The sequence below is a fragment of the Melanerpes formicivorus genome, unplaced genomic scaffold (genome assembly GCF_026170545.1).
Source record: "Melanerpes formicivorus ecotype bairdi unplaced genomic scaffold, bMelFor1.0.p_v2 SCAF_43, whole genome shotgun sequence".
Taxonomy (NCBI): domain Eukaryota; kingdom Metazoa; phylum Chordata; class Aves; order Piciformes; family Picidae; genus Melanerpes; species Melanerpes formicivorus.
Window position 1 is genome coordinate 3,330,202 of NW_027142395.1, and position 25,039 is coordinate 3,355,240.

The 25,039-nt window shown below is 40.4% G+C and overlaps 1 protein-coding gene across 4 annotated transcripts in view; it reads right to left on the minus strand.

Moving 5' to 3' along the window:
- The window catches only part of THADA (THADA armadillo repeat containing), a 183,847-nt gene that overhangs the window by 140,307 nt on the left and 18,501 nt on the right, over window positions 1-25,039 (minus strand). For all 4 annotated transcript variants that reach the window (XM_068158835.1, XM_068158837.1, XM_068158834.1 and 1 more), the window contains exons 17-26: window positions 23,882-24,083; window positions 23,358-23,493; window positions 22,890-23,026; window positions 22,306-22,464; window positions 20,117-20,274; window positions 17,967-18,076; window positions 8,641-8,773; window positions 3,487-3,597; window positions 2,037-2,159; window positions 1,274-1,365 (exon numbers count right to left, since the gene is read on the minus strand). In XM_068158835.1, the coding sequence (XP_068014936.1) occupies window positions 1,274-1,365; window positions 2,037-2,159; window positions 3,487-3,597; window positions 8,641-8,773; window positions 17,967-18,076; window positions 20,117-20,274; window positions 22,306-22,464; window positions 22,890-23,026; window positions 23,358-23,493; window positions 23,882-24,083 (1,361 nt within the window). The remainder of the gene's footprint in view (window positions 1-1,273; window positions 1,366-2,036; window positions 2,160-3,486; window positions 3,598-8,640; window positions 8,774-17,966; window positions 18,077-20,116; window positions 20,275-22,305; window positions 22,465-22,889; window positions 23,027-23,357; window positions 23,494-23,881; window positions 24,084-25,039) is intronic.

Here is a 25,039-nt window from a genome sequence, read left to right on the forward strand (position 1 = left end):
TGTACACTTGCACCCTAGAAGTCCAATCACATCCTGGGCTGCATCAAAAGATGAGTTGCCAGCAGATCTAGAGAGGTGATTCTGCCACTTTACTGTGCTCTGGTGAGACCTCACCTGGAGTACTGTGTACAAGTCTGGAGCCCTCAATATAGGAAGGGCATGAACCTGAAGAGTTGGTCCATAGGAGGGCCACGAGAATGATCAGAGAGGATTGGAGCACCTCTGCTGTGAGGACAGGCTGAGGCAGCTGGGGTTGTTTAGCCTGGAGGAGGCTCTGGAGAGCCCTAATAGCAGCCTTCCAGTACCTGAAAGGGGCCTACAAGAAGGATGGGGGGAGTCTGATTACAAAGGCTTGCAGTGACAGGACAAGGGGCAATAGATTGGTGTAGCTGGAGGTGTCCCGGCTGGCTGCAGGAAGGTCAGACTAGATGACCTTTGGAGGTCCCTTCTGGCCTGGATCACTCAATGATTCTATGAAATGGTTAAGATAATATCCAGTGTGGCCACTCTATGGCCTCACAGACTCACCCAACAGTATTTTTATATTCGTTTATTCTGTGGCTGGGGTTATTTTCACATCCCTACTAGAGCAGGAATCTCAGCAGCAGAGCCCATGCCATGGGCATGCCTCATTTGCTGCAGAAGCTAAAACAAGGGGCTGAAGGCCAAAGAATACATGGTGGTACTTGTGCACTAAATGGGGGACACAGTTTTAAGTGCTGGAGAAGAACTAGGTTTATGTAAGAAAGTGGAATGGTAGAATACCTAGAGCAGGACTATGAACTCCAAGAGCAGAGGCCCTTGGAAGAGAAACAGCTTTGCAAACTGCAATTTTTCTATCTTGAAGGAAGGAGACATGAAAGAGAGATAGGATGTTCCAAAGTAAGAAGACTAATGAGAAAAATCTCAAATTGGTAGGGGTGAGATGACCTCTAAGGCCGCTCTAGAGGTAAGGGAACACACATGTGACCATTGCTCCTTCTCTTCACCCTTCTCTTTGCTGTCAAGAGCAATAGGGCTAGTTTGTGGCCCCAAGAGAGGCTAGACATATGGAAGAGCTTGTGTAAAACTGCACAGGAGTACAAATTCACTGTCAGTACTCAACAGCAGGTAATTTTTGCCCCACCACTTATTTCTTGGCAGCCCACTTCAAGCACAGTTAGATGTTTTTGTAACAGCACAAATCAATATATGCATAAAGCAAGCAACATTTTCAAATTGTTGGCCAAGGTCACATTTTGCAAACTTACAATTGGAACCAAGGTAAGCTTACCTATTTTTTTTCGAATTTTCATCTTTCCCTCTTTTAACCCCAAAAATTCTTGTAATCAGAGCACTAAAAAGAAGTGTAGATGAATTTCTTACCTAAAGGAAAAAGCAAAGAACATGAACCATGCTTTAAAGATCCCTGTCAAATGCGCTAATGCTTTTAAATACAGCCACTAATGCACAGTCAAAAAGCAGCAAAGCTGAGTGAAGGACAGAGCGTGCTTACTGTTCAGAGGTCAGCATATGGAAACAACTAATTCAGAGCAAGATGGCACTAATAAACAGTTCAGATGTTCTGGAGAGGCACACCTTCAACATCAAGGACACATTGGGTTTCTAGTGTTCCAAAGCATTCACCCTATGTATGGCATATTCTGAAATGCTCTACCTCGATATGCCATACGGAATGCTGTCTTCTATTGACAAGCCAACTAGCAGTGAGAGTGAATGTAAATGCATTCTTTACTAGCCAGGTGCACTGACTCAAAATTTAACAGTCAGTTACATTTTTGTCTGTAGGGTGATTTTGTTCCTACTGGTTTTCAAGAGTAGCACTTCACATTACCGAAAAATGAAACAAACCCAAAAACCATGACCAAAACTATCACTTTTTTGCTGGTCTACATTACTACTTTACCTTAAAATATTATGCCACGTAACACTCCAGAAATCATAGTACTGTCATTTATAACCATGAGCAAAGCTTCACTGAAGCACCACCCTGTATCTTGTTAAATTAGAGAGGCAAAAATTAAGAATTAACTTACAGCCCAGACAGGTGACATAAAGCCTAGAATTGCTGCCTGCATTCCATCTGCAACGTAAGGCATGATGTTCTCACCTAAGCGTGTATCCCTAAACAGGGCCCGAAGGATGTTTAAAGCGTGAACCTGCAGACAGAAGCAATGTAAGAAAAATATATATTCACTGGAAAATATCCTGAATTAAATGCATGTTAATTACAGTGGTGAACATGTGAAACAAAAATAGTCCATATGCAGCACATTTACACCACTTTATTTCCATATTAAATACAATCCTATTACAAAACAATCCTATTAAAATGAGAGATTAAAAGGGTGCGGCGGTAAACACCATTAAAAACAATTGCGGTTGAAAAATGCATTCCTCTAACAAGTACAGTCTAGGCACTACAAGTGAAGGCCAACACTCTTTTTTTTTCTTAGCTTATCATGGGTATAAAAATAACTTTCAAAGTTTAGAATCATCTTTTCCAACATTCTTGACATGCTGCAGATACTGTGAGAAAAAATAAACTACAACTCACAGGAGGACAACATTAAGCTAAAACTGACAGCCAGGCTTGCTTCACAGTATTTCACTGCCCTCTGCAAGGGAAGGAGAGAATCTGTGTACCAGCAGACTAACTGGTAGAAGCATCAGAACATACTTCTATGCATCGTCACAGAAAGTGTCTTGCACTTACAAATGGAAAGACTGAAGTATTTGGTGACAAAATTTTAATCATAAATCATAAAATCAGTAAGGTTGGAAGAGACCTCAAAGATCATCAAGTCCAACCTGTCACCCAACACCTCATGACTACTACAGTATGGCACCAAGTGCCACGTCAAATCCCCTCTTGAACACCTCCAGGGATGGTGACTCCAACACCTTCCTGGGCAGCCCATTCCAATGCCTAACGACTCCCTCTGTGAAGTACTTTCTCCTCACCTGGAGCCTAAACTTCCCCTGGCACAGCTTGAGACTGTTTGAAGAGAAGTATCTTGACTTTAAATTTTTTTATGCATTCTAAATACATGTATCTAAGTTTTAGAGGTTACCCAGTACATATAAAATCACTTTTCATGTATTTTTCTGCATACAATACAATTTATAAAACTCATTTACTCTAAATGGAAACAAGTGCTTGCTTGTTAATTCCTTGTAAAAAGGCACTGCTTTGATATTTGGTTAGGAATATACTACAGGAAGTAAACTGATCACATAAATTCAAAATTAATGAGTGTATGTGCTTTAGTAGAAAATAAAACATGAAATTATGCCAAATCTATTTTTAGGCTCTTATGCCCATGCAAATCCCAGGGACTTCATAACCTCTGCACATGCAAGCATGCAAAAGTTTAGCTACAGATATAAAAAATATTCTTACTGAAAACAGACATAAATTACCTTAAAGGAAGTAATACAAACACGTTTGGGGCATTTGCCTTCTTATAAGAGGCTGTATTTTACCTGTGGAATTACACTTGATGGTCCATTCAATGGTGTAGCCAAAGATATCAATTCTTTCATTGCCATTTTCAGCAAATCTGTTTTGCTCTTTGGTTCTGCGGCTAACAAAGCCTACAGAAAGTTTGGGGGGAAAAAAGAAAATTTTACAAAAAATGTTTCAGTTTTAACTCAGCTTTGTTCAAAGCCTCTCTGAATTCAATATTTAAGAAAACTTTGCTCATACACTACCCATCTGCCTAAGAAAATCTGTGTGTATACAACAGGCAATAATTTATGACAAACACCAAAAAAATAAAGGTAGTATTTATTACAGCAAAATTATCTCCCATATTATACGTACCTGCATTTCCTAGTATGAGGATTTTTTTAGTGGAAAATCAGACATATGTAAGATGACACAGGCTGGGCAGAGAATATATCTTGGTTTGTAAAAAGGGATATAACAAGTAGCATATTTTTAAAAGGAGAGAAGAGATGCATCCATCTCCAAGTAGTCATTCAATAGGTAATACATGCAGCTGAGATGAAAATACTCATTTAGTCCTCTAAAATTCAGCACTGGATTTAAAACAGTCATTCTCTCTCTTTCTAATAACTCTTGTTGAATTTGTTAAATTTAGTACAAATGGATGATCATAAATCATTTATTTCCAATTAAAAAAATCATCATTCTGTGTTTTTTGGCCCTGAATCTATTCAAGTATCAAACAAGACGTTTAACAGTACTTAACGTTACATAAGAACAACCAAACGGATCATCTGCAAGCCAAATGAAGTACAGAGAAACCCTGATGCCGTCACTTTCACCTTATCAGTACCTTTAATGATGGGAGGAACAGATGGAAGGGCAAAAAAAAAAGTGTAAAATAGCAGAGAATGAAGATTAAAAATTAATATCCTAAAAATGTTAGAGCTGTAACTAGCATTTTCCCACTATTTCCTCACCCACTAATTGGAGCTGCACCTTTGTACTATGAGGTAATAATATCTCTATTTTAAATAGGTCATTTAAAACGTTCATAACCTTAAAAATTACACTTTGTCGTTAAAACAGATATGTTTTAGTAAAACAAGAACAAATGTCACAGGAAGCAGATGGCAAGCAGACCACACTGAGTCTTGATTTTATGCATTAATAAAATAACCTTATTACAGTACTGTTAGGATACGCATTACAACTTGTATTTTTATTACCTAAATACCACATGCTATTTAAGGCTACAGGCATATTCAGAGCTACTGCCAAAGAACACTATTGCCTCTCTTTGCAATAAAGTTAAAATCTGAAAATAGATTATTTCAGAGTAATCCCAAAGAGCTCTTCAAACCTCCTCATTAATTGTGTCGGCTAACTTCATACTTTTCCAGAGCTGTCAAAACAGAAGCATCTGACCTGTTTATCCCAGCAGGTATGGTACAGTGCAAGCTTCACCACATGGACTCAGTAATGCAGGCCAACTGCAAACCACATTCAGTTTTCATAGAATCACAGGTTGGAAAAGACTCCTGGGATCGTCAAGTCCAACCATCTGACCATACTCTACATGGTTCACCCCTTAAAGCATGTGCCCAAGCATCACACCTAAACAACCTTCAAAACACATCCAGGGATGGTGACTCAACCAGCTCCCTAGGCAGCCCATTCCAATGCCTCATGGCTCCTTCTGTGAGAATTTTTTTTCTGAACCCACCCTGTGGTGGCATGAGGCATTGGAATGGGCTGTCATTCAAGTGACTATTGGCTCAGAGGGGGCTAAGATACCTCTCTCCTCTCATGCACTCTGTCACCAGGCTGTAGCCTTTCCTTGGCTTGGAGAGGGCTAAGGTGCCTCTCTCCTCTCATGCGCTCTGTCACCGGGCTGTAGCCTTTCCTTGGCTTGGAGAGGGCTAAGGTGCCTCTCTCCTCTCATGCGCTCTGTAACCAGGCTGTAGCCTTTCCTTGGCTTGGAGAGGGCTAAGGGGCCTCTCTCCTCTCATGCGCTCTATCACCAGGCTGTAGCCTTTCCTTGGCTTGGAGAAGGCTAAGGGGCCTCTCTCTTCCTGTGTGCAGTTCACAGACTGTAGCAGTGCAGTTCTTTTGGGATTCGGTTCTCTCAGGGCTTTTCCTCTTTCTGTCATTGGTGCAGGGCTCTCAGAGTCTTGGTTGCCTTGGTCCAGGTGCAAGGCCCAGGTGTGGTTTGCCTGCTAGGACAAGCTCTTCAGCTGCAACTCCTGCAGCATTTGGCTCTTGATGCTTTCTCGGTGAGAACAAGACAAATTGCCTACTATCTCGTTTGGTTTAATTACTGTCCAAAGCCAATTAATGGCTGTTGGTAACAGAGAAACCTGATAACTGAACCTATAGAATGGGGCACATCCAAATATGGCCAGGGGCACACATGGTTCACAGGTGTGTTACAAGGTTAATTACATGTGCTACACATTTACCTGGACCATCTGGCCCCCAGGAAATGTCCAGGTTTACACATTCACAGGTGCTTAACTCATTGCCTGGGTTAGGGCATGTTTTGGGGTTTGTCCCTTCAGGACACTGTGCTGCAGTTTGAGACTAGCACCAACTTCTCCACAACATCCCCTCAGGTAGTCAGTTGTAAAGAGCGATGAGGTCTCCCCTTAGCCTCCTCTTCACAGAATCACAGAATGTCAGGAACTGGAAGGGCCCTCAAAAGATCATCTAGTCCAACCTCCCCTGCAGAGCATGATAGCAGATCCAATAGGAACACATCCAAGTGGATCTTGAGTATCTCCAGAGAGGGAAATATTCAAACTAAATAGAGCCAGCTCCTTCTGTCTTCCTAAGATTTATTCTCTAGGCCTCCACCAGTTTCCTTTGCCTCCTCTGCACCAGCACCTTGGTATCTCTCTCGAACTGAAGTGCCCAAAACTGGACACAATACTTGAGGTGTGGCCTCACCAGTGCTGAGTACAGAGGGACTCCCTACTCCTGCTGGACAGAGCATTTCTAATACAAGCCAGGATGCCATTGGCTTTCTTGGCCACCTGGGCACACTGCTTGCTCATATTCAGCTGCTTGTTGATTAGACCCCCCAAGCTCCTTTCTGCCAGACAGCCTTCCAGCCACACTTCCCCAAGCCTGTAGCATTGTATGGGGTTGTGGCCCAAGTGCAGGACCTGGCACTTGGCCTTATTGAAGCTCACACCATTAACATTGGCCTATTCATCCAAGCCTCGCAGTAGAGCCTCCCTATCCTCTTGTAGTGCAACATTCCCACTTAATTTGGTGTCATCTGTGACCTTACTGATGACACACTCTATGTCCTTACCAAGCTCACCAATAAAGCTGTTGAACTGAGCCCTGACAAGCACCACTTGTGACCAGCCACCAGCTGGATTTAACTCCATTGAGCACCACTCTTTGGGCCCATTCATCCAGCCAGTGCTTTATCCAGCAGAGCATTTGTTGATCCAAGCCATGTGCAGCCAGTTTGTTCATGAGAATTCTGTGGGTAACAGTGTCAAAGGCTTTTAAAAAGTCTAGGTAGACAATATCCACAGCCTTTCCCTGGTCCAATACTTGGGTCATCTTGTCATAGAAGGAGATCAGGTTTGTCAGGCAGGACCTGCTCTTCATAAACCCCGGCTGATTGGTCCTGATGCCCTGGTTATCCTCTATGTGGCATGTAATGGCACTCAAGATGATCTGCTCCTTGACTTTCCCTGGTACTGAGGTGAGACTGATAGGTCTATAGTTTCCTGGATCCCACTTTCTGCAAGGGGTGCTGGGTGCACTTTGTCCTTGCATTAGGCAGTGTAAATTTCTGTAAGAAAAGTTTATTCATACATGCTTGGTTTTCACATTCCCAGGATTAACACTAGCTGATGTCCACTGGATTCAAACTTCATGGTGTGAATGGGGAAGTCAGAAGGCATGAAATCACCAAATTAACTTTGCAGACAACTTACAGATGTAAAAGGGAAAGATCTTTAACTGCTGAAATTGAAAAGGAAAAAAGTCTCTGAAACAAATGTGCCTACCAATGCTAGGAGCAGGCTGTGACTGACATAAGAGAGGTCAGACAGAAGCAGGCTGCCTCAACTTTCTCAGGGCAAACTCAAGAGTGGAAAACATGAAAGATTAACTATTCTGGCAGGGAGAGCTTGCTCCCAGAAGTCCCTCAAATTCTCAGAAAATTCTTGAGACTGTACTTCAGCAAGTGGATAAAGTTACAAATCTTGTAGTTAATCATGGGCTTCTGTCTTAGAAAATTGGTTGAAAATTACAATTACATAGGATAATTTAAGGGGAAAGCAATCATGTCTACTTCTACTTTAAGGAGCAAATGAATAGAAACAGGTTACATGTAAACTGCAGGACCAACTCTGCAGTGACTGACCACACCAAGATACAGATGAGCTGCAAGGTACTCAGGAAGAGAAGGTCCTTTGAGCTGAGACAAAATACAGCCAGTCAGCCAATTATCCTTCAGTTCTGAACATGGCTGAAGGCACGGGCTGGGATGTGTGAAGCTGACAGTAACATGGGGAGAAGAAGACTGCAGAAGCATAGCCCCATGCTCATGGAGATGAGTCTTCAGTTGCCTACTCATTAACTACATTGAAGAACCACCAGATAGTGTGACTATTACTTGATCCTGCTTGATTACTGTTGATTAGACTTCCAAGCTCTTTGTAGTACCTTCTAGGCCACCACTTTATGATTCTGTGATGGTCTGTTCATATTTTACCACCCTCTCACCTTGCATGGAAGAAGCATAGAGTTAGATGGTTGATCACTGAATCATCAGGGAACACAAGGGAGTTCTCACAGTTCGTAACCTTACTGTATGTGCCAACTAAAAGAATCTGCATAAGAAGGTGTATCATCTACAAGTCTGAATCTGTGAATTCATTTATTCATTTTCCAGGATTATTACGGTGGCCACACAGAGCCTAAGCTGTCTTTTGAAAGGCTGGTTGAATCTACTGCAAGCTGAAAATCTCAAGAGTGAACACAACTGCATGTTTTAATGACATGTGGCTTCTTATTTGCACAAAAGCGCTGATTAAAAAAAATAACTGCTTGAACAGAAGAGGTTGAATTAAGGAAAAAATCCAACCAACAACACACATGTATTCACCAGAGAGGACATTAAACAAAGCAATCAAGTCAGAGGTAATAGTGGAGTTTGGTACCTGTATGTAGAACGGAATTCCTGCACTGCGTCTGGTCGCACACAGAGTAGATGAGGGATCACAAGATTTTATTTCTTGTAACACACATCTTAGCCACTGCTCTGGCATCTTGTGCAGACTCTCACTGTTACATCTACATGAGACAAATACATAAGAAACAAAGACAGAATCAAAGAAAGTGTTTAATAGCCATAGGAAGTATTTCTTGTCTATGCGGACACCTCCAATATGCTACTTTTTTAGGAAGACAAGATTTAAAAAAGAATTGTTACTTTTTTAAACATTAGCACAAATGATGTGAACTCTACTTATAAAGTGACACTAGAAAAACTTATTTCATCAAACAGAAAAGTGTTCTGTGCTTCAGCACTGCATGTGTTCTCTTCTGTCAAGAACTGTTCTAGAGAAGAAAACAAAGACATATGCACATCAAGTCACTGTGTAGGAAGTGATAACTCACAAATTCTGATCTTTGTTGTCACACAGTAGCTGATGAGTGACCCTTGCATTAGTGACCATATACAATCATGTTTATAAGCATATAATACAAAACTGAAGCCCCCACAGTAAGCACACATTATGTAAATACCCCTGCAGTAGAAGGAAAGAAAAACACGACATACTGATCTTCTAAAATACTGTGACAGTCAAACTTTTGATAAAGCATCTAAATTGCTCTCCTATCATCAAATATCCCTCCTCTGAAGTTATAAAACATAGCATAGACTGAAAGTAAAGGACTTCTGAACACAAGGAGAACTCAAGTCCACTTCAGTTGCTGATGCCAATCAGTTCAATGAAATGTATGATACTCAGCGTGCGAGACCAGGTCGTTAATCTTGTGCTGATGTTCTAGAAGGATCATTCATTGTCAACAAATTTCTATTAAAGGGGTGCTGCTATCAAAATCTGCCACACCAGTTTGACACAGAATGAAGAATTAATCACTGTGGGTAGTAAAATTGCAATTATCTCAACCATGAACAATTTGCCTTACCTAAAACTATAAACTATAATTGAATTGATAATTAAGTAGCAAGACTACAGACAAATTTTCTACTTAGGTAACTGAAATGGAGAATTTAAGAAGAAAAGCTTGATGGCAGATATGAAAACCAAAATCTAATGGAACATCTATGTCTACTCTCTCCTTTATCCTCCTCTTATTAAAGGAAATGAGGTAGTCTAAAAATCTGATACTGAACAATAAATGAGGCTTCAATGTGCAGTGAATCCTCCTTTCCTTCTTTTACAAAACAAACAGAAGATTAGTAATGCAGAAAACAGGTCACAAGAAGAGTCAAACAGGTCAGCAGAAAACACAGCTGTTGAATTCTCTCTATTCATTCCCTTAGGATTTTTACCACAGGTTTCCCACACTGCTGCCAGTCCTTCGCCCCGTGTTTCAAGGGCAGTGGCTCTTCAAAACAGCAGCCATCATGCAAATCATTCTGTTCAGAACACAGAAGAAACATGGCTTCACAAACGGTATGTCACCCCAAACCACAGCATAAAAGAAAGGCACTGCTCCAAACCTTTGAAAGAAGCATTCAAATTCATCTGGAAACTAACAGCAAGTTATCTCTCCTTTTACTTTTCTCTTTATGCTGCAGAGAATTAGCTTTCCCTGCTCACTTTCAGGACATGTTCCTTTGCTCACTTTTGGGAGCACAAGGAGGACGGTATTCTAGGGTTGAGACCATGAAAAACAACTCATGGATCTCCTCTGTGGGTCTCTGCAGCTAGACTATGTTTCACAGTTCTCTTCACCCATGTCAATGCATACTTTTGATTACATATGCAGATGGTTTTACTGCCCTAGCTAAGCAGAACTTAAATGTCTTTGTATAGCCATGCAAAGAACAATGCCCATCTCTCTTCAATATATTGTCTTACTATTAAAAGAATCATTGCACAAGACATACATCTGCTGTGGTGCAGAAAAGCACCAAGTAAAGCAGGGAGGAAATATTTAAAAGTTGCTACATAGCATACTGAACGTTTAAGTCAGATAAACTGAGGGGGATTTCCCCTTTCAGTAGTAGTAGTAGCCAGAGGAGAAATACACTGAAATCCAATAAACTTCAGAATCCCTTAAAACTGTATTGCTTTGATCTTGCCCCAAGTAATTCTGCCTTATTCAGTCACCCACCAAGGCACTTTTTTTAAAAGGTGAAAGAGTTATTGCTTTAAAGTTAGAAACATCAGACAATGTTGACTTTGCAATGGAGATGACTACTCTCATTTGGCAGCTCCTTCTGCTTATGGTCTGGCAAGAAGAATAGTGTCTTAAGAAGCAGGTGGCCCCCAAATTTTAAGGATAATGAAGCTTTACAACGTAGAAACAGTGGTCTCAAGCTCAAATGTCATTTTCCAGAATGAAATTGTAATTATTTTTGCCAGATCAAACAAATAGTGCTTTTAATTAAAATATAACACAGTAACTTGATACAAAAATTATTTAAGATACAGTAGAGCAAGTGTTTTTCCACAAATTTCTGTCTGTCCATCTGCTGGTTATAATAATTTCATATATGGCCCAAACCCTTTCCATGGTCAGTACCAACGACTACAAAAAGCCTGGCAATCCAAAGTTAAAGCCACACCACTCTCTCTAACTCATGTGACTGTAAGAACAAAGAGGCAGTCTTGGATTTGGCCTTCCTGGATGTCAGCCATTTGTGACACAGAAAATTAATCTGGTCAGGAGAAATTGATGTGGGTATATGCAGAAGCCAGTGTTTCCAATCACTGTAATCAGTCCCCACCTGAAGAAAAGGGGGTTTTCTTTCACCAGTTTTCCTCTCTCAGTAGACCTGCAGTATTATTCATGTCAGTAATGTGATTGCTATTATTTATAAAGTCTCCATACAGTCCCTGGCACTTCTCAGACAAGTAAGGAGACAAGAATCTAGTCCCACAAATACAGTGGAATTCAAGTCATCCTATAAAATGTCTACTTTTAAGAAGAACTCCTCTGAAACCACAAAGTCCGTCCATTTGCACCTTCCTCCTCACAACCTCTTCTCTAAATGAAGCCATATTTTCCAAACTATATAGGTGCACTGAGAAAGATGGTCTTGCAAGGTTTCTCAGGCAAAGCAGAGAGAACTTTGGGTGGCCTCAAAATTTCAGAGACAATATGATAACCCCCCTCCCTCTCTTTCACTAAGCAGATTTCCCCACCCTGAAAGCATCACAATACTGACAACAGCTTTCCACACACACACTTTTACCACTTGGTTTTAGACTCCTTCACATCTACTGAAAAGTTCACTTCTGCTGAAAAGTTAGTGACAATTCTAGCGCATTTCACTAGAAGTCCATCACTGAGTTTTAAATTTTACAAGTCTTCTTACCAAACTACTCCAGAATAATAAAATGAGCCAGAAGCAGAGTTTACAGCATTTCACTAAATAACACAAGTCAAAACACCATTGGAACAGAGAAAGTGTTTGGGTATTTAAAAGGATTTCAGGAGGATCAAGTTTAAAACAGATGTCAAGAGACCTCCACCCTAACCACCACAATATCAGACCAAAAGACCATTTGTAATTTCTCAGCACCCACAACAGGAAAACATTTAAAAAACAACCAAAACACACAAAGTATAACTGCTTATTTCACTGGTATGAATGCTGCCTGCTTTGTGTCTACACGGTTTTCTGACAATATTGAGGAAGCATGACAAAGGCAGCATTACATCCCCAGAAGAAACAGGAACGGGGAAAAGGAAGAACTGTAAGCCTCATACTTAGAGAAGACTCAGCAATTTACATCCAAAATATCAAGACAGAGATCAAATTTCACCAGATTCATAAGAAATCTCTGTGGAGGAAAGATTTTTCTTCCACCACTCAGACACGTCTGAATACCGTTGCTCTGTCCAGAAAGAAGCCTACTCTAAAAAAGACTGGTATTTAAAGGGCTGTGTAGCTAAAAGCAAGCTCAGATGACAAATATTCCAGCATATAGTTTTAAGAAAATGTTTGGCTATAAAAGTGAAAGAGCATGCTCAACTGCAGTCTTTCCTAAAAGCATGAGAAAGGCATTTGGCACAGTTTCAGTGACAGATTTTTCACTGGGTCTTAAGAGAAAGAATGATTTTAAGTGTCAGTGATGCTTCTGTAGGTCTTCCAAGTTAATTCTCAGCAAAGTACCATGTTAAAGATGTATACAAACTGTCCCAGACAAAGTTGTTCTCCTACAGTATTTGTGGATGCAACTGTAAATTAGTATTGATGCTGATACACATTTCAAGACTGTCTGTAGCCTGAAAGTAATGGAGAGAAGTAAAGCAGTTTGTATTTACCTGCAGAATAGAACCTCCAGCTGCAGCAGGGTAAATGCAAAAACCCTGAACACTCAGGAGACTGCATCTGCTGACAGACTTAACTTGCCCATTTTTGAGAAGAGTTCCAAGATATTCCTCATATGCCAGGAGGAACAAACCAAAGAGTCATGGGTTATTCCCTTATCATTTTCTTTTCTCCTTCATTTAACATAAAAATATTAGCCTTATGACCTGGCAAATATCTTCTTCCACTGAAATAAATGTATTTTTGTAGAGCTGCTCTTTGGTTCTTGTAAACTGGCTTTTCCCAAAAGAATACTTTCTGTACTTGGAAACCCTGCAGGTTGAGGGCAATGTGGATGAAAAGACAGAAGAGGAACCATCTGAGGGGATGCTCTAAGCAAATCAGTCCCCTCCAACCATCAGGACTAGTACCATAAAGTGAAAGAGGAGAGTAATTGTTGTTGGAGACTCTCTCCTGAGGGGAACAGAGGGATCTAAATGTTGTCCTGACCCATCCCACAGGGAAGTCTGCTGCCTACCTGGGGCCTGGGTAAGTGGACATCACCAGGAGACTACCCAAGCTAATCCAGCCTTCTGACTATCACCCATTGCCGGTAACGCAAGCCGGAAGCAATGAGATTTATATGAAGGGCACCAAGACACTCAAAAAGGAATTCAAGGCCCTTGGACAATTGATTGATGGGGCAGGAGCTCAAGGGGTGTTCTGCTCAATTCCCTCAGTGGCAGGGGTGTACACTGAGAGGAACAGGAGAACCCATGCCATCAACAAATGGCTCAAGGGATGGGGCAACTTTCACTGCACCTGACCTCCTGGACCTAGATGGGCTGAATCTACCTAGAAAGGGCAGGAGCACTCGGAGCTGGGACTGGCTGGAGGGCTGAGCCCAGAGAGTGGTGGTGAATGGTGCCGAATGGTGCCATATCCAGCTGGCAGCCAGGTACTAGTGGTGTCCCCCAAGGATCAGTGCTGGGCCCCATCCTGTTCAGTATCTTTACTGATGAAGGGGATTAAGTCCATCATCAGTAAATTTGCAGACGACACCAAGGTAGGGGCAGGAGTTGATCTGTTAGAGGGTAGAAGGGCTCTGCAGAGGGACCTTGACAGGCTGGACAGATGGGCACAGTCCAACATGATGGCACTCACCAAGTCCAAGTGCTGGGTGCTGCACTTTGGCCACAACAACCCCATGCAGTGCTACAGGCTGGGGTCAGAGTGGCTGGAGAGCAGCCAGGCAGAAAGGGACCTGGGGGTACTGATTGACAGCTGGCTGAACATGAGCCAGCAGTGTGCTCAGGTGGCCAAGAAGGCCAATGGCATCCTGGCCTGTGTCAGGAATAGTGTGGCCAGCAGGAGCAGGGAAGTCATTGTGCCCCTGGACTCAGCACTGGTTAGGCCACACCTTGAGTCCTGTGTCCAGTTCTGGGCCCCTCAATTTAAGAAGGGTATTGAGACTCTTGAATGTGTCCAGAGAAGGGCAATGAGGCTGGGGAGAGGTCTCGAACACAAGCCCTGTGAGGAGAGGTTGAGGGAGCTGGGGTTGTTTAGCCTGGAGAAAAGGAGGCCCAGGGGAGACCTTACTGCTCTCTACAACTACCTGAAAGGACTGAACAAGAGGACACAGTCTCAAGCTGTGACAGGGAAAGTTTAGGCTCAAGGTGAGGAGAAAGTTCTTCACAGAGAGAGTTGTTAGGCATTGGAATGTGCTGCCCAGGGAGGTGGTGGAGTCACCATCCCTGGAGGGGTTCAAGAGGGGATTGGACGTGTCACTTAGTGCCATAGTTTAGTAGTCATGAGGTGTTGGGTGACAGGTTGGACTTGATGATCTTTGAGGTCTCTTCCAACCTTATTGATTCTATTAATCCATTGAAACTACAATAGAATGTACAACTTAACCATGTAATTTTTTTTTTACATCAGTATGTTTATATTCCCATCCAACATCTCTTGTGGTAACATCTTTCAATATTCAGTAGTTGTTTCTATACATTCTATGCAGGTAACAGCTTACTTTATTTGGATTTCTGTAGTAATTTAAGGAACACTGTAAGAATTGCTGCCTGACATGAAAATACTAGCTGTTGGCACAGCATGTTTTAATTTGCCACTAAGTCTGAAAAGAAGACCACTGCTGTAACTGGTTAATGCTTTTTCACCTGAACTTATTTCTGCCTTTGGAAAAAAAGCAAGTTTCACAAAGGAAACTAAGTTTAGACAATGGTTGAGGAAGTCTTAAGATGTCAGAGGTTTGCAAGAGAAGCACAGAAAAGAATGAATGATTTTGCTGTTGGAGTGAGGATTGCTTTTTGTTGCTGTTTTTAATTAAAAACCCCACTATTGCAAATGCAGCATTTGATTTAGAAGACTGAATGAAATAGTGCACAGTGTGCTGAAGCACCTATGAACAACAGTCAGAAGCATTTCAGCGGATAGCAGAACAATGTTTTATACTCGGGAAAATCAAAAGTGTAAATTGCCCTGTAGCCTATTCAAGTTATATTCACTAATGGATGTGACAATACACACACTTCTCTAGAAAGCTGTCGAGATAAGTAGGACCAACTCTACTGCTGCCCAGGATGCCTGCAGTCACTCATCTTGGCAAGCTTTTTCCTCACTCACTGCAGGAGCTGCTCTCTCAAAACTCATAGCACCAAATATAGATGTAATTGAGCAGGGAAACTAATACAAATTCAGCACAAAGGGTGCCACCAGGATTTTATCTGATACATCCTTAAAATGTCCTGAACCAAGTTTACATAGTATAGAAAAAGAATAACATTTACACAAATGTGTATCATGTACATAGACAGGAAGAAGACCAACCAGAACAGCAGCACACATTGGTCACTTTTCTTTCCATTTTTAAGTAAACAACCAAATTTAAAGGAAGGTTGTCTGAGCTTTCAACAAACTACTCAGGCCACTTTAAAATGCCTCAAAGTGCTAGCACAAAAAAGGAAATAATATTGTCTTCTAGAAATACATCCCCTACAGAACCATGGGTTATAGCTTAACGTTTCAGTGGCATGGAGAATGAAGGCCATGAACTGTCAAATACCAGTTTTATACCTATTATGCAGCTACACCACCAAAATCCCATACCAGAGATCAGCCTCTCAGCTCTGTTAAGAAAACTGTCTAAGGGGACAGACAAAGAGCTGGTCAGGCAGCTGGTGTGTACTAAAAACACTGAAACTGTTTCCATCACCAGATTTATATTTCCTTTAAAAAAAGTAATTACAAAATAACAACAAACAGAACCATCCTCTCTTCTTTCCTTCACATCCCTCAAAATACACAAGAAACAGATCAGTGCCTCAAACTAGCCACTTGGGGCAAAAGGGAAACACTGGTTACCTTAACCTGGCACTGGTATGAAAATACATGTTCTTAAAATTGAAAATCACAGAATCACTATGGTTGGAAAAGACCTTTAAGACCACGTCAAACCATTATCTATCTCTAGCAGAGCCACTACACCACCATATCCTTGAGAACCAAAACTAGGTGACTTTTAAATACATACAGAAAGGGCAATTCAACCACTTCTCTGGGCACACTGTTCCAGACTGTGATAACCTTTTCAGTATAGAAATTTTTCCCTAATGTCAAATGTAAACCTCTCGACATAACGTGATGCTGTTCCTCTTGTCCTGGCAGTTCCAAGTTGTGAGAAGAGACCAGCAGCTACCTCTGTACAACCTCCCTTCACGTAGTTGTAGACAGTGGTAAGATTTCCCCTTGGCCTTCTTTTCTTCAGATTAAACAACCTTATCTCCTTCTGTGGTAATTTTAGGCTAGGCCTTTAAAAATTTTTCACAGATCTTGAACAGAAAGTAGCAAAATGTAAATAAATCATTATTGGGTGTAAAAGTAAAATAATGATAGTTCTAAACAATCTCATTGAAGAGATAAAGGACTTAAACTAGTTGTACCAAAACAGTCTCTCTCTCCTCGCTTCCTCAGGCTGAAAGATACTAACTTGCTTCTGCTTGACCTTGGCTGCACTGCTTTTGTTGTGACTGGTATTAACTTCTCTGCTTCTGTCTCTTGTTCCTTATGTACAGGGGGTAAGGGGGAGACAGGGAGGAAGAAGCTATTACCTTCCCCTGGCCTTTGGCCAGAGGGGTCCTTCTCCTGTGAATATTGTAAATGCTGTATATTTTGTACATATTCATTGCATTCCATTGTAGAGTGGAGTTTTGCTTGTAAATACAGCTTGCATTTGCTTCCAACTGAGCTCCTCTGGCAAATTTAATGTCGGGGTGGAATTTTCAACCCACCATACTCTGAGTCACTCTTCATAAGACTTATTCTCAAGACACATTGCTGCCATCAAAATCTGACTGGTCTTTACAAAAACTACATTAAAAAAAGCATATAAAAATCCACAAAATAAGTAGATTTTTATTTGTCTTACTGAAAACAAGATATGACAAAATTGCCAAGAAGCATTACCAACATCTGAAATAGGTAACTAAGCATGTAATGGAAATTCCAACACTCTTGCCCAGACCTCAGGACAATTCTGCTCATTTAGTTCTTCTAGGAAAGTATAACATTACAAGGGGGAAAAGAAAAAAAAAAACAAGTAAAAATTGCACATCACCTCCCATGATGCACTGCCAGGTAGTGTTCCAAATGTCAGAATACACAACCCAGTGTCAAGAAGTAAGTTTCCAGGAAAATATCCTGGCCAAAACAGAAAGTTTGGCATTAATTTTTGTAAAGGGCCAGGGCAGAGGCTCTTTAGGACAGAAATGGAGGAAAATGCAGCAAGCATTAAACATCTGTATCATCTTTCAATGCCTAAGCACCATCTCTAACTGTAAGTATCACAGCCCAATACACAGACATCATATACCTAACATCATAATCATGCCTACAGCAAGCTCAAACAAAATCCACATGAAATCAAGGATCTGCTTGCACAGCCAGCTGCAGCATCAATGCTATAGTTTGGTAAAACTACTAGATTAAAAATATAGTAACTTGCCCATCTTCTACCTGGAAAGCATTTCTATAAGTTGCACAAAGCCAGCATATGCCAGTTCAAATGCACCCCTGTGCCTCGAGTGCAGCAGATGATGTTTAAAGTAGTCCCCAATATTTTTAACCTAAAAAAGAAGAAAGGAAAAAAAAAGGTTATCTGAAATTATATAGAGACAATTAATTTATATATGCAAGATATATCTGCAATTAAAAGCATCAATCCTTCCCCTGGATGGAAATGATGCTGGCAAATGCAAAGTAGAAGTCCTAGCATAAAAAACCCCACCAAAGTACTTTAAGGATAACAAATATTAGTCCTAATTTTTCAGATTAAAGAACAGTGCTATTTCCTTTATAAAAAGGCCAAAATACAAAGCATATACATTTAGCTATGGTCTATGTATTAATTCAACACCCAACATGACTTTTTGCGAGAATAAATTTCCCAGTAAGCACAATTTAATGGTTACAGCCCTAAACACGAAGCAAGGTACATGATGAGGAAGGCTTTGCAATAAAAACAGCATACAATGGCCAAGTGGTGCTACCAGATTGTTCTCAACAATTACTTAGCCCTGACTCAAGGCAATATGATCAAGGCTTCTCTTAAGTTTTCCCTCTTTGTAGCCTTAAATCTCTTTTAATATTTAAAGACTAAAGAAAAAGAATGGGCAACTATAAGGGAGAGCTCTACATGCACAAGATACCAAAATGTAACTTTAGTTTGAGGACAGTCCTGGTATCAACATTTCTAACAATGGATGATGAAAACCCCTTTGCAGAGAAAAATGTCCTCCTTTTTGCCTATAATATTTGTTAAACATTCACCAAAGCTTGATTTCCTTGTGTATTTCCTTGCAAACCTGAGGAAAGTCAGGATTTCAAACTGATTTCTCATCTTTTAGCATTCCTCAAATTAGAATACAGACATTCTGTTTTGCAGGAGGACTTCAGAAGCTAATGAAGTATCTCTAAGAGCAGCAGATACATTGCTTACTAACACAGTATTTCTGAAAGGGCAACTACTAATGTCTGTTTTCTAAACAAAGATAGAGATGCTACAGTTAGAGATGACTCATTCTAAAATACCAATGCCTTTTTGACTGGAAACAGATTAAGAACAATAATGGTGGAAACATGTATCTGTTCTCTCATCTACCCTCCAAACCTCTGCAAAAACACAAGCACAGCTGTTAACCAGTTGCAAATGTGAAGGCTACGAACAACGCAAGAATGAAGACACTAACATTATTTCCATGGCACCACAACATCAGATAGCATAAGAAATAAGATCTGCAGTACATTATACTACTCTTTATTTTAAGATGGAAAGTTCTAACACCTTAGGAAAAACTAAGTAAGTATTTTCTGCTGGAAAGAAAATTAGTTTAAAAAATTGTGTCTTGCATATTTCAATCTTCCACTGGTTTCGTTGAAACCATATGGAAATGAAAAGGTCATCAATTAAAAACAGAAATTTAATAAACAAAATATTTCCCAAATGTCTGTGGTAACCCAGTTTCTTGTAAACACTGCACTCAACATTCTACAAGAGCCCCAGATGGTATATTAACTTTTCTGATCTCTTAAATGAAAAAAAAAAAAATATTTGAAGGAAAAAGAGAGTCACATCACACAAATTATTCATACTTCAGTCTCTTACGGAGGACAAGACTACAACTAATCAGCATGTTTGGCTTTCAGACAGCATGGATGAAGTGCAGTTAATGAAGAGTTCTAATGAAAGCCCGACATGTGCAGTTCAAAATGAAAAGACACTTTGAATATGAAGCCAGTTTAGAAACTGAGACAGAGAGAGAGAAGGGAAGCAGGCAGGCATCAGCAGCCCTAAACACAGCCTGTATCTTATAAATAACCCAATACTATTAGAATTAATATTCCTTGTGTTTGTTAGCTATATATAATAATTCATTCATTTATCTTTACTACAATAGTTATGCCTTCTGAATACCTTATAAAAAAGTAGACTGCTAACCAATTGTAGTAAAACACAAAAAACATGAGAACACAAAAAAGAAACACAAACACTGACAACAAACTTTTTCCATACAGAACACAGATTTAAGAAAACAGTTTTCTGAGAACTACCTTCTCCGTCACCTCAAAAGAAAGTGAAGGTTTTACAACAGAAATGACTTCCCTACCTGTTCTACAGTAATTAATCCATCTGAAGGTTCATATGTAGCCTGTGAAGGCAAAAGTTTACACAGTGTCCCTAAGAGCAGAGATACTTCCTTCATGCTTCTCCAGCAACATACAAGGACCATTTGAGCTGTGACATCACATGCTTGCCTTTCTTTACCTTAAAAATAAAAATCAGCAAATATGTAATTCAAGGGTCTCAGATGCAGATTTGTCATGCTAACTCAGTCTGATGACTTTACAAAACACAATTAAGCATGAAAACAAAGTCCTTAACTTACTATCCCAAAATATAATTCAGTTTTGATGACCCTAATTGAACACTTGGAAAAAGTAGCTAGTCACTAGTGGTGTCCCCAAAGGATCAGTGCTGGGCCCCATCCTGTTCAGTATCTTTACTGATGATCTGGATGAGGGGATGGAGTCCATCATCAGTAAATTTGCAGTTGGGAGCAGGGGTTGATCTGTTAGAGGGTAGAAGGGCTCTGCAGAGGGACCTTGACAGGCTGGACAGATGGGCACAGTCCAACATGATGGCACTCACCAAGTCCAAGTGCTGGGTGCTGCACTTTGGCCACAACAACCCCATGCAGTGCTACAGGCTGGGGTCAGAGTGGCTGGAGAGCAGCCAGGCAGAAAGGGACCTGGGGGTACTGATTGACAGCTGGCTGAACATGAGCCAGCAGTGTGCTCAGGTGGCCAAGAAGGCCAATGGCATCCTGGCCAGTACCAGGAATGGTGTGGTCAGCAGGAGCAGGGAAGTCATTGTGCCCCTGGACTCAGCACTGGTTAGGCCACACCTTGAGTACCGTGTCCAGTTCTGGGCCCCTCAATTTAAGAAGGGTATTGAGACTCTTGAATGTGTCCAGAGAAGGGCAATGAGGCTGGGGAGAGGTCTCGAACACAAGCCCTGTGAGGAGAGGTTGAGGGAGCTGGGGTTGTTTAGCCTGGAGAAAAGGAGGCCCAGGGGAGACCTTACTGCTCTCTACAACTACCTGAAAGGACTGAACAAGAGGACACAGTCTCAAGCTGTGACAGGGAAAGTTTAGGCTCAAGGTGAGGAGAAAGTTCTTCACAGAGAGAGTTGTTGGCCATTGGAATGTGCTGCCCAGGGAGGTGGTGGAGTCACTGTCCCTGGAGGTGCCCAAGAGGGGATTGGACATGGCACTTGGTGCCATGGTTTAGTAGTCATGAGGTGTTGGGTGACAGGTTGGACTTGATGATCTTTGAGGTCTTTTCCAACCTTGTTGATTCTGATTTAACCACAAAATGGCTGTTTTTAAAGAGTAGAGGTCTTCTGGTCACAGTTGTTATTCACCTGCACACTGAACTAAACAAAAGCCTACATCTTTGAAGCCAGGTTCCAAACTCCACATCCAATCATCACTCCACTGTGATTCACTCTATGTCATTTGGTTTTTCACACAGATGTTCCCACAGGAAGAGGCCTGGCTAAGGCATTACGTTTTTAATGCAACATCCCCATCTGGTGGTCACTGTGTCACCTTTAATATATTTAGAGCTCTTTTCATGAAACGAAACATATGGTCCCACCAAAAATATTTTAAACATATGGAAAAACATGTCAGAAAAGAAAGTTCAAATATTTAAACTTTCAAAGTTTGCATAAACTATTAAATTTTAAAATGTACAGATATCCAATAAATGTATTCTAGCATACACAAAATACATCAAAGTTTACAATTCCTTCATCACTGTAAGGCTCAATTTCACAGCTGCTCTTCATTAAAGTAGACAAAGACTGCCTAACAATATACCACAGAAATCTTTCAAACAGAAACTGCTGCTTCTGCAATTTCATGCAACAAATTTCACTGCATGAATCTACTAGTCTTGTGCACAGTGGGGATGGAAATCACACCAACTCTTTTCAACAAAAACCATGTTACAAGCATTGCTTGACAGATGAGGTGATAAAGATTGCCTGGCCAGTGCAGTTAAGACAATGGAGTCCAGCCTGGTATCAAAACAACTGATTTTCACTTGTGCTCTAAAAGACATTAACCATAATCTTCCAGAAATGCAGTGAGTTGAGAGTTTAAAACCATGCCCATGTATAACTAGCTTCTGACAGATTTATTGAAGAACTGAAACATTACATGGAGCAAGTAACTTCCAATTTTCATCACCCATGTGAAATACCTGCTCTATAAAGAATACCTTGATTTACCTCTCATTCCTGTGCAAGGATTTTCTTTCGGTTCGTGGTCAGCCAGCTTTTCAGACTGTATTTTGCAGTGCTCTTCCAAAATTTTTGCTTGCACAAAATAATCATTCGTGTCCTGTGGCTGTATCTCATGCAGAATCATCTGCAGACGATCTGCACTTTCTACACATTAAACAAGAGGTATAGTTAACGTGGTTTTAGGTTTTACTTCCAGTTCTTCATACAGATATAATTCATTTTGGGTACAAATTAAGCTATGAGCACTAACATTTGTAATTTTTTAAAATTAAAATATAAAACTATGGTGATTATGAACATTAAGGAAGAAATAAAACTGGATTTTCAATCATCAGCTTTGAAACAGATCCAAGAGAGTTGTCAAATGCAAGAGATTTTTTAACTCAGAAGTCAAGAACAACCTCGATCAAAAGTTAAATGAGTGGGTGAAGATCAGGACATAAAATGAAATAACTGAAAGGGAGGGGTGCTAGGTCTAGTTCTGAATTGCTGTAAGGCAACAGAACTTCAGGAGCTTCAGATTTTAACAAAATTCTTTCGAGGTTTTGTTTATTTGTTTGTTTGTTTACCTGAATCACTATCCATTGGAATAAGACCTTCTGGTGATGAGCTCTGCACTACTGGTGATACTACAGTAGAGAGTTCATATGACATCAGAATGAGCCTGGCCACCATTTCCCTCCATTCAGCTAACAATGTCAAGTTGCTTAAAAAAATTACAAATAAAAAAAAAGTCACAAACAAACCCCAATGTAACATGGATTTCTTTTTTTACATTTAAAAGAAAGAACTGGAATTACAAACATTTCCACAACACTACTTATGAACACTATAAGTAGGGTACGGTTTGAAAAGTCCTAAGACTGAGATTAATACATACAAAGGAAGTACCCAACAGTTAGCTAAACAGAGCAGCAGCCATAAAGTTCTAAAAGCCACAAGTACCAGATTTCATTACAAACAACACTGTGCTTTTATGTTCCACTGTACTGAAATACAGAGTTACAACTCACTGTTTAGCAGTATGATTTACTTACTCTAAAGGTAATTGCTGCAAAGCCCCAGTTATACAATGTACTCTCCCATACATTGGGAATGATGCTGCTGCTGGAAGTAGAGACTTCTTAGCTTGAAGTATTTCTTCTTCAACATTTGCCAACAAAAGCTTGATAACTAAAATGTTAGAAAGCACAGATTTACGTTATATGTACCTACAGTATTTTCTTAAAGAAACAAAGCTGCTTTAAAGAACAGGAATAAACCCTGTTTATATAATTCTATGGGAAGTGCCTAGTAATTTACTTGTTTGCACTTTTCCACTCTTTTATAACTTAAATAAGAGCTGCTGTTGATTTTCAGTTACTGTAACCCCACCAATATTTGTTACAGCCAATTTAGCCTGTCTGAATCGGCAGCCTAACAGCAACCACAATACACATAAAAATCCTATGATAAATAAGCAACTCTTACTCATTATGCCTCCTACCAAAAGCAATAAGGAAAAGCAGTAAAGATCCAAAGACATATAAAAATATGAGGGTTCATTTCCCCACAAGCTTACCTGCCAAAGTGTTCTTCTCCACTGTTGTGCTTTCATCCATGTGGGAGTTTTGCTCAATACATTTTCCTAAATAAATATGCTGTAGTCCTTTACAGTGCACTAAATAATTCAACAAGTATGAAGCAGTGACACAATCATACGGCTTGGTACTTGTGCTAAGATCCATTGCTGCTTGGAATAGGAGGCCTAGATTTTCAGAGTCCTGGGGGCAAAAAAAGCACGGTATTACTCATTTTACTGGGCTTCTATATCGCTTTAATTAAGCTACTTAGCACCCTGGAATTTAAGAACCAAGTTTACTGGTATGTCTTAAGAAACAAGCTATACACTGATCACCTTACACTCAAAACATGCACGTGTATGTATTTAGCAAAGACACCATTACCTAAACACTGAGGATGGGGACAGTCATCTAGGAAGCAGTGAAGCAGTATTCAAACATACACTTTGCAGGAGGATGGTTTGGGTTTGTTGGTTGGGTTTTTTTTCAAAATACTGTGTTTTACTTGCTAATGGACAGAGAAGCATAGTTTATCAGGTAGCAGTATTTGCTTTCAAGCACTTAGGAATCTAAAAGTAACTTTTCATGATGTAATAAACAGAAAAAACAGTATTGAGTAAAAGTGCAAAATTCAGGTGACATTTTTTAAAAAGATAATCAGATAATGAAATCTGAGTCCAACCAGAAGGGACAAAAAACACAGAGATTAATTTCTTAAAATGCAACAGTAATCACATCAAAATGCCTCAATCATTCCCATAGGAAAGTCATACCTAAGAAAGGAGCTTGTATTAGCTATTTCTCTGATAATTCCTATTAACATTCAATGAACTTCCTGAACTCCTACATTCATCTTCTTTGAGGCCCCTCACTACAGGAAGGACACTGAGTTGCTGGAGCTTGTCCAGAGAAGGGCAACAAACCTGGTGAAGGGTCTAGAGAACAAATCTTATGAGGGGGAGCTAAGGAAAGTAGCACTGTTTAGTCTAGAGAAGAGAAGGCTGAGGGGAGATCTTACTGCTCCCTACAACTACCTGAAAGGAGGTTGTGGTGATGTAGGGGTCAGTCTCTTCTCGCAAGTAACTAAAGACAGGATGACAGCTAACAGATTCAAGGTGCACCAGGGAAGGTTTATATTGGATATTAGGAAAAATTTC